This window comes from Littorina saxatilis, linkage group LG15 (genome assembly GCF_037325665.1).
Source record: "Littorina saxatilis isolate snail1 linkage group LG15, US_GU_Lsax_2.0, whole genome shotgun sequence".
Classification (NCBI taxonomy): domain Eukaryota; kingdom Metazoa; phylum Mollusca; class Gastropoda; order Littorinimorpha; family Littorinidae; genus Littorina; species Littorina saxatilis.
The window spans coordinates 37,275,323-37,285,864 of record NC_090259.1 but is presented as its reverse complement, the minus strand read 5'-3'; the positions used below and the strand labels follow the sequence as shown (position 1 = coordinate 37,285,864).

The 10,542-nt window shown below is 39.7% G+C and overlaps 1 protein-coding gene across 2 annotated transcripts in view; it reads left to right on the top strand.

The window, feature by feature from the left end:
• Positions 1 to 527: 527 nt before the first annotated feature.
• Positions 528 to 10,542, top strand: part of LOC138949236 (TNF receptor-associated factor 2-like) — a 47,681-nt gene continuing 37,666 nt past the window's right edge. Inside the window, exon 1 of one of the 2 annotated variants that reach the window (XM_070321013.1) lies at positions 528 to 583. Coding sequence is in view for 1 of the 2 variants with exons in the window: in XM_070321010.1 (XP_070177111.1) it covers positions 6,102 to 6,156 (55 nt within the window). In the remaining variant the exon portion in view is untranslated. Of the gene's footprint in view, positions 584 to 5,853; positions 6,157 to 10,542 lie in introns of those variants that run through there. The other variant, XM_070321010.1, reaches the window with a different exon arrangement.

Here is a 10,542-nt window from a genome sequence, read left to right as displayed (position 1 = left end):
TTTACTATCATCTTATCTTATTCTCTTTTTTTTAAGGTGGTCCATATTAGGGAACACACACACATGCATACTTTGAGATTTTGCTATTCGTTATTTTGTTTGCGCTGGAAAGTCGGAACCACCACTGCTAAAATAAAACAATTACAGACTTAATAGCTGTCATGAGTCCCCAGTTCTCCCGCAGACGCACACATTGTAGTTATATAGTCACACACACGCATTTAGTGACACGACTAATATATATATGATATATCTGTGTGGCATCACCCCCACCATCTCTCTCCGGCATCCTCCCCACCACCGCTTCCTTAACCTGCACCCTCTAACTTCCTCTCACTCTCTGTGAAAAGCCAAGCATGTATGTCTGTGATGCATAGTAGGTTATCGAAATTAAAAAGAAATATTAACGAGAACCAAATCTCAGTGGGCGTGTCTTACCGTGTTTTGCAGCCCCGCGCGGTGTTCCTCGACGCCCGACTGGGATCGACTGGGAATCCCGGGTTTAAAAATAGTAACGACATGAGAAATGTGCCGTGTTGCTGTTGTGGCCTGCTTGGCAGTTTGTGCAAGCTCATAGGCGGAGGTAAGTTTTTCTCGAGTTGTCATCTGTCGAATATTCGTGTATTTTATTTTATAACCTGTGTACAGTTTGTTGTGGTGTGGGTGTAATGCCAACATAGTTTTGCCACGGGTCCGCAATATGAGGCGTGTTCTATTTGTAGATTTTATATACCAAGTGCTCAAAGGTATCCACTGTCAGTTTGTGTTGTTGTGTTGTGTTGTGGTGTGTGTGTGTGTGTGTGTGTGTGTGTGTGTGTGTGTGTGTGTACGTGTGTGTCACGGTGTGTCACGTGCGGTGTGTCACGGTGCATCACACTGTGTGTGTGTGTGTGTGTGTGTGTGTGTGTGTGTGTGTGTGTGTACGTGTGTGTCACGGTGTGTCACGTGCGGTGTGTCACGGTGCATCACACTGTGTGTGTGTGTGTGTGTGTGTGTGTGTGTCAGTGTGTGTGTGTGTGTGTTAGTGTGTGTGTGTGTGTTATTAATGACAGTGTGTGTGTGTGTGTGTGTGTGTTAGTCAGTGTGTGTGTGTTACAGTGTGTGTGTGTTACAGTGTGTGTGTGTGTGTGTGTGTGTGTGCCGTATCACGTATGGTGGGTCACAGTGTGTGTGTACCACGGTGTGTGTGTGGTGTGTGTGTGTGTGTGTGAATGACGGTTTGTGTCAGTTCAGCCTGTGACGTCCACGGGTGTGTGTATGTGCTTTTAGGGGTTACAAGTCCGGCAGTGAAAAAGAAGGGGTATTCGATAGGCGGCTACGGGTATGTTTGGCTGTCTGGCAGACTGTCTGTGCTCAGCTCGCTTGGAAGTGTGTAATCCGTCATGAATGTACGCCATTGGTGAATGCAACCTAGCAATGCTTGATCACTGCATCGGGCACACAGAGATGTATATATAACTTTGTGATCGGGCGTAAAATGAAACGGAAATTCCCGGTTTCTGTTTTAAGATTTGTTATATTTCCGTAACTGACACCAGCAATTGGCTAGCTATTTTTAGACTACTTGGTATTCTGTCCTCTGTCCTAGTTGACATGTCAGTGATGATGCAAGAACAGTCTTAAATGACCGATTTCGACAACCTGGATCACGCTGGCAAAACGGCATGAAAAAGGCAGTTTAAGTTTTAACTGTTAAATTGTAAATGTACAGTTGACATACCTGACTAACACTGACTCTCAGACCGAGTCCTTCTATATTGACACTTATGACTGGCGTAGCACTGTGTTGGCACCGTTTTTACGCACTCAATTTAGAAGTAACAGTTATACAGGCTACATTTTGAATACTTGAGTAATTCCAGACGGATTTGACTCCAGCGGTTGGTTAAATAACTAATTCTGAACGGATTCCGATTAATAAAAAACGCTCGCGCTGGACCCGAGTACTCTTCAGACTGGCCCCAGTATGAAAGTTTTTGTCTTGTGCACGTCAGTGGATTAAAAAAATATATATATATTTCTTTATTTATTTTACACAATTAGAAAAATTATTAGAGTAAAATAAAACATTAAAACGTTCATAATAAACAATAGTAAACAAGAATAAAAAAAAAATAGACCGCCCATGCCGGGAATCGAACCCGGATCACTTTGGCCATAGGCGGACGTGCTTTCCACCAAGCCACCAACTCTGACAATTTTGCCAGTGAACTCAAATGCCTAGGGTGCTAAAATTAGGTCGCACGCGAAGTGGCACACGCACGCAAAGCCTGGTGTCGCTGGCTGGCTGGCTGGCTGTTCTATTAGCCGAACAGCAGTTCTATCCCACCGCGAATTGCGCCCACCGCCAAGAGTCGTTTTTGTGGATTATTTCGCATTTAGGTCCCAGGTAACATTATGAAGTTTTAATACGATCAATCGGACCTATTATCAAGTTAGTGTATCAACTTTTGAACGAACTACGCCCAGTAGTTTCCCAGCAATAAGCTGTTAAGTGGAGACAGACAGACAGACACACAATAAAAAACGCTGGCGCTGGACCCGAGTACTCTTCAGACTGGCTCGCTCCCCCAGTATGAAAGTTTTTGTCTTGTGCACGTGGATTTAAAAAAAAAATTTTTAATTTATTTTACACAATTAATAATTAGTAAAATAAAACATTAAAACGTTCATAATAAACAAAAGTAAACAAGAATTTAAAAACAATATTAAAAAAAATAGACCGCCCATGCCGGGAATTGAACCCGGATCACTTGGATTAAAAAAATTTAAAAAAAATTATTTATTTATTTTACACAATTAAAAAAATTATTAGAGTAAAATAAAACATTAAAACGTTCATAATAAACAATAGTAAACAAGAATTTAAAAAAATATATATATAGACCGCCCATGCCGGGAATCGAACCCGGATCTCTTTGGCCATAGTCGGAAACGCTTTCCTCCAAGCCAACAAATCTGACATTCGCCAGTGAACTCAAATGCGTATAGTCCTCGCGCAGTGCTACACGCACGCAAAGCCTGGTGTGGTGTCGCTGGCTTGGCTGGGCGGTTTATGAGCCGAACGGCTGTTCTATCCCACCGCGAATCGCGCCCGCCATTAAGAGTCGTTTTTGTGGATTATTTGGCATTTAGGTCCCAGGTAACATTATGAAGTTTTAATACGATCAATCGGACCTATTATCAAGTTAGTGTATCAACTTTTGAACGAACTGCGCCCAGTAGTTTCCCAGCAATAAGCTGTTAAGTCGAGACAGACAGACACACACACACACAATTAAAGTCTGCAGGACCCTCCTACTGCGTACTCGGGGTTTAAAGTCTGCTGGACCCTAGTACTGCGTACTCGGGGATAAAAAACGCTCGCGCTGGACCCGAGTACTCTTCAGACTGGCTCGCTCCCCCAGTATGAAAGTTTTTGTCTTGTGCACGTGGATTAAAAAAAAATTTAAAAACATTTATTTATTTATTTTACACAATTAAAAAAATTATTAGAGTAAAATAAAACATTAAAACGTTCATAATAAACAATAGTAAACAAGAATTTAAAAAAAAAAATAGACCGCCCATGCCGGGAATCGAACCCGGATCACTTTGGCCACCAAGCCACCAACTCTGACAATTTTGCCAGTGAACTCAAATGCCTAGGGTGCTAAAATTAGGTCGCGCAGCACGCGAAGTCAGTGGCACACGCACGCAAAGCCTGGTGTCGCTGGCTTGGCTGTTCTATGAGCCGAACCGCAGTTCTATCCCACCGCGAATTCCGCCCACCGCCAAGAGTCGTTTTTGTGGATTATTTGGCATTTAGGTCCCAGGTAACATTATGAAGTTTTAATACGATCAATCGGACCTATTATCAAGTTAGTGTATCAACTTTTGAACGAACTGCGCCCAGTAGTTTCCCAGCAATAAGCTGTTAAGTCGAAACACACACACACACACACACACAGACACACAATTAAAGTCTGCTGGACCCTCCTACTGCGTACTCGGGGATAACTCGCCACTTGAACAGACTGACTTCATTACGGCGGAGGCTGTCATGTGACTGACTAGCTAGACTCAGCCGTGTGTACTGAACTTGAGTTAAAAAGCATGGTATACTTTTTCATGGGGAAGAATATTAAATGTTTTCTCTCCCTGGCTCTAAAGTGACCCAAAAGGGATCAGTCTGAAGCGAGAGAGCTGGTAGTTACGAGTCAGTTTCAGTTTCTCCGTCACTGAAATTATGTGATGTTCCGACAGGTATTCTCGGGTTTTCATAAAGTTAATTTTAGAAACACTTTATTATTCAGGAACTTGTCAGTGTTACCATTGCCATATGATTGGTGTTGCGGCTTTGTAATTCATCATTCAAAAAATCATTCAGATTACGTTCATTGAACACAATACTGCCACTGCTATGGAAAAAAGGTTCATAGATAAAACAAAAATGCTGGATAAAATTCGAAAAATTTGAATATCAACAACAGACACACTATAACCGGCTTCAAACTAAACTTGTTGACTCAAGTCTATTAAACACAATGCCACGTAAGCTTGGTTTGTGTATCTTTAGCTTTTGGCACTGTGACAAAGCTTTCTCTTTTTTATTGTACATAATGCTGTTGTATTTCAAGCTCACGTGTGTACATTTCGGTCAGTCTAGACCCTCCATTTAGGCACGAAGTTCGCTGATGTCATTATTATACAATATGTACGTGTCGCTTTTTACGGATCGGCCCCAGTCAGCGTTTGCCTCTATATATTTCTGAGTAACACGCACCTGCGTTAGTTCTCCTCGAGTCACACAAGTTTGACTGGGCACATAGCGAGTCAGTAAAAATTGTAGGCTAGCAAACCTTGAGTGTGTCCCAAGACGAGGAAACGTTGTGTCCCAAGACGAGGAAACGTTTTGAATAACAACAGTTTGACTGTTCGATCTTTCGACCAGTCAGTTTGGCATTTGTTATACAATTTTAGCCGTAGTGTGTCAGTGATATGAGTCGAGTCGTAGTTCGAATCACGGTTAACCAGAAGCTTGGTTGACTGACACAAAACAGCACTGACTGGTCTGATTCTATATTGTTTCGCTTCAGGCTGTGTGGATAATACCGTCGACTAAATATTTCCTGTGAATTCTGTTTTTTTCCCAAAGACTATAGAGATAAATGACTGTGCAAACACTGACATCATCATGTCATTCTGACTGTGACAGTCTAGTTTCCTATTCATGTTTCCGTGTGTGTTACCTGCATGGTCAGTATCATGTAAAAACAAACATTGAAAACAAAACAACACAAACAACATCACAATACTAATACACCCGAATTGACCAGAAAAAGATCGAACGTCGACTGATTATGCCACAGAGACAAAAGGAGTAAGCCTAGTCGATTTCTTTAATCTGCTGGAGAAGTCAAAAAATTATTAATTCAGTTTATGAAATTAACAGCAGCGACATTGTTAGAATCAGTGCGAGGACTTTGAATGGTGTTCCTAGCCTTCGTGTATTATCTTTCTGAGGATTTATAAAAAATACCGGCACTTAAAAAAAAAACATCCGTGTTTCACTGTCAGACAGCTGGAATACTTCGAAAACGCTATCGTGGAAAATATCAAGTATTTCTCACAAATTGAGTGAGTGGTGTTTTTTGGGACATATATCTGTCATAAAAAAATACACATGTGTAAAGTATTCTCACAAGAGGGTCGAGTGTTATTTTGTTTATACATAGCCTACATATCATATGTTAGTGGAAACCCGTGTTCAAAATATTCTCACAAGTGAAGTGTTGTTTTCGGATATCAGTGAAAAACGTGTTCAAAATATTCTCACAAATGGAATGTGGTTTTCAGTCGAAAACGTCAGTCTTAAAAATATGTGCAAAATGTCAACAGCAGGCGTAGTCTACAAAGTTTGAACAATTACTGATACGATCAACAAAACTGTGACTGACAGCAACGTGTCAACGACTCGTGACGAGAAACAACTAATCATCGGTTCTTCACAATCACCGCATTTGTGTGTTACAACCTTAGCGCTGTCGATAACTGAATTATAATTTAGCCAAGCCGGACCTGAACTGTGGGTGTTTGTTCTGCTCTGCACCAGCGAAATAATGTCAGCGGCAAAACTCGATATTCCGTCACCACAACGACAGCTGCAAAATCAGCGTAAGTGTGTGGGTTCTGCATTGTATTTGGAGGAGGATAATTATGTTTATTCCCCCCTCTGCTCCTTTACATCTGTAAACTGCAAGGGGTGTTTATTTCTCATGAACTCGCATTTTTCATGATCCGCAAACTTCGACCATTATATTTTTAATATTCACTGAGACTCAGCATGTTTCCTCTACACAATAGTCTAGTCATGGCGGATTAATTTATGCCGATAATGAAAGACCACACTACATGCAGTAGGGTCTTTCTCCAGAGCTGGGTACCAGGGGAAACTATGAACATTACGAAGTTGACTTTTCTATAACTGAACTGAGACATTTTAACAAGTTCAAGTTCAAGTTTTATTAGTCCATAACCCCTGGGGGCATTTTGAACAATAAATACAATCAATACAATCATGATATATGCTAATATAGTAAATAAAAAAATTTAAAAAAAAAAATTACGAAAAACAGTTACAAATTCTATTAATAAAGTCCAAAATATTCTTTAGCAATTTCTTTTTCTTAGTAGCAAACAACTGTTTAAATTTAAGTGCATTAGGTTTTTTTCCAATAGTAAGGTGGTAACAACTCAGCTCTTTCTTCTTTGAAAAAATCACAGACAAATAAATAATGGAATTCATCACCTATGTCTTGTGATACACATTTGGTGCAAGTTCTTTCTGACCTCGGGATGTTAAGATAACGTTCTTTCTGTACAGGCAAATTGTTGTTTAATGTTCTAAACTTCATCATTGAAACACATTGCTGATATGGCAGGTGTGTGACATAGTCTTCACATGCAAAAATATCTTTAAACATTCGATAATTCCAAAACCTTATTTTTTTCCAATTTCTGTAAACCATTTATGGATATACTGGTCATACAAGCTTCTTTTTACTTTCTTTTTAAACCATGCGCTTGAGTATTTAACATTTTCTTGAAAAGTCCAAAGGCCAGAGAGACCAATTTCATTTAGGGTTTTTTCAATAAAACATAAATAATTAGATTCAATCATCTTGTTGATATACAATTTATAAGTAAAGCAATACACAATACTTGAAAATTTATTTTTATGAATAGGACTAATCAGTTTATACCAATAGCAAAGCATTCTACATTTCATATTAACATCTAGTGGATATCTTCCAAGTTCACCAAATATCATAGCATTTGGAGTTGATTTTTTTTAGTTTGAAAACAATTTTATAAAAACGCAATTGAAGTTTAGTAGCAAGTTCACAGGAACCAAAACCCCATACCTCACATCCGTATAGTAAAATTGGAGCAATCATTTTATCGAACAGGTCAACTTGTATGTCCACAGGCAGTGACAATTGTCTACAAGTACGCAAAAGAACAAACATTGCCCTTGAGGCACGATCATATAGATTCTTCTGTGCGACTGAAAATTTATTATTATAATTAATTTTAAGGCCCAAGTACATTACATCAAACACTACTTCGATTAAATTGCCATTATACGTAAACAAAGCTTTATTGCGTAACGTCTACAACAGGCGATGTATTGAAGCTTTGGCTCACCTAAACCCGACGACTGAATATGTAAGTGATCCACGTGTGAAAACCGAAACAGAACAGCGCGATGACAGCCAGCATTTCTATCCCCGACTGACAAACAGTAACACTGCATGCGAACTGACTTGGGTCAACGATCAAACCAGCACGGCCCGAACTGAATTTGTTGCGCTGCCATTATCGTGCGCAATTCTGGTAAAAATATAAACCCGGTATGCCGAATTGAATATAACGAAAGCCGATGTCAAATATACACAGGGATATTTTAAAATGACTTTCAAAATGTAAAAGCAGACAGCAGACCTTTTTATAAGCAATATGAATGACTGAATGTCCACATACAAGTCGAATGACGCCGTCCATTATGCTGACAAATGGGAACTAGCTTTGCGCATGAATTCATTGACATGAATTTCGACTGCGGAGGCTTTTGGCAAGCTGAAAACAGGCACGGGCAGGTTTTAGTGGAAAAAGTAAGTGTTTTTAATGAAAACGTCGGAGTAATGGGATAAATAGCTTACACACCTCGTCCTGAATATCTTGCATATTTTCCCTCGGGTCGATTTTCATGTATTACCTCGCCAAAGGCTCGGTAATACCTGAAAATCGACCCTCGGGAAAATATGCAAGATAATCAGAACTCGGAGTGTGTAACCTATATATGTTTCTTTCCCTTCGGTTCTAGCACTTCTCCATATCGTCAGATCGACCCGTCGTAGCACATTGTTTAGAACTCTATTGTGTAATTCGTAGACGACAAGGACTTTGCCTTTTCTGGCAAATCTTGAACTTTCACTCTACAACGTCCAGTGTGTGCGGATTGTGTCTGCTTCTGCGTGTACTCTTAACATTTATAAGCATGTCGGCACTAGCTCCAGCCGCAGGACTGAATATCGGACACTTAAACATTTATCATCTCTTGAACAAAATTCCTGATCTCTGCGTGTTATTAAATCAACATTCTCCCATAACAAAAAATAACAAAAAAACAAAAAACAAACAAAAAAAAACCATTCTCCCATAACCCATTTGTTTGGGATTTCAGAGACTAGGCTGGACTCACGCATCTGTGATGATATGTTGCGGATACCTCACTATTCTGTTATCCGACGCGACAGTATGGAAGTACAACATACTGGTCTTGCTGTTTATGTCCATGATTCCATTGCAAAGTTTGTTAAGCGCAGGGCTGATCTGGAAGTGAAAAGTATTGAATGCCTTTGGCTTGAAATTTCTTATAAGAATTCGAATTCTTTTCTCCTCGGTTTTGTATATAGAAATCCCGCATCCAATTCAGCTTGGTCTGACGATTTTATTGATTTGATGGATAGCATCAAATGTAATAATCGCAATGTTTTGTTACTTGGTGATTTTAACATAGACTTGCATAAAACCCAGACAGCCTGGCGCTCAGTTACATCTCTCTTTGGATTCCATCAACTTGTGAACACCTCAACCAGATTGACTGATACAACATCAACGTTGATTGACCACATTTACACTAATAATACTTCCATGGTGTCAAACGTGAAAACTGTACCTTCAAGCATCAGTGACCATTGTTCAATATTTTGTTCTTGGTCGTTCAAGTTACCTAAGCCGGTGCACAAGGGCCATACAACTATTGAATATAGAAGCTTTAAAACGTTTGATGAAACTAAATTCTTCTTTGATCTCAGTTTAGCACCATTTTCCTCTGTGTTTAATCATGTTGTTGCTGACGAAGCGTTGGGCGCCCTTTTAGATATATTTTATCCTATAGTGGATAAGCATGCCCCACTACGTCACCACAGAGTGAAATATCCATCTCTTCCCCCATGGTTGACGGAACAGATTATAGAAGCCATGTCCCTGCGTGATTTTTACAAAGCAAACAACATGAAGTCTGATTTTAAGAAACAAAGGAATAAAGTGACAGAATTAACACGTCAAGCAAAAGCAAATTATTTTAATACATTAATCGAGGACAAGAAAGATATTGCAACTGTTTGGCGTGCTGTTAATAACATATTAGGTAAATCTAAACAGAACTCAAATCGGTCTGCCACAACCATCTCCCCTGAAGATTTTAATAACCATTTTTTGTCCCTTGCCAATAGGCTAAATGAATCTGCAAAATGCGACAGTCCTGATTCTGACCTTGAAGTCTCTCTCTCAAAATTACATGATTACTGCAATGACAAATGTAACCCAGACGATTTTTTCACTATTCCTGACATGGCTGTGCATGAGGTAGGTAAGGCGCTAGAAGGCCTTGAGAATAAAAAGTCCATGGGTCCTGACAAGATTCCTCCTTACTTGGCCAAATTAGCTCTACCATATATTGTGGAGCCACTCACCTATGCGTATAATCTCTGCATAAAGCAAAATACTGTACCTAGTTTACTAAAGAGAGCAAAAGTAATTCCACTCCATAAAGGCGGAAATTTTTCCGACCCCAATAATTTTAGACCCATTTCCTTGTTACCCATTTTATCCAAACCATTGAAAAAACACATTCACAAACATTTGCTCGTGTACATTGAAAGCAGAAACCTTTTCCATCAATTTCAATCTGGTTTTCGAACAAATCACTCTTGTCACAGCGCCCTTACCACGCTATGCGACACCTGGTTGTCTGCAACAAACCGATCTGAAATCAGTGGTGCTGTGTTTCTCGACTTTAAAAAAGCGTTTGATCTTGTTGATCATTCAATTTTACTGCAGAAATTGCAGTTGTATCTCAGAAACAGTTCAGTGTGTAACTTTTTTGCTTCCTATTTACAGGACAGATCTCAATATACTGCCCTAAACTGTAAAATATCTACTGAGGAGACTGTGAAATGCGGGGTGCCTCAAGGGTCAGTGCTTGGGCCGATC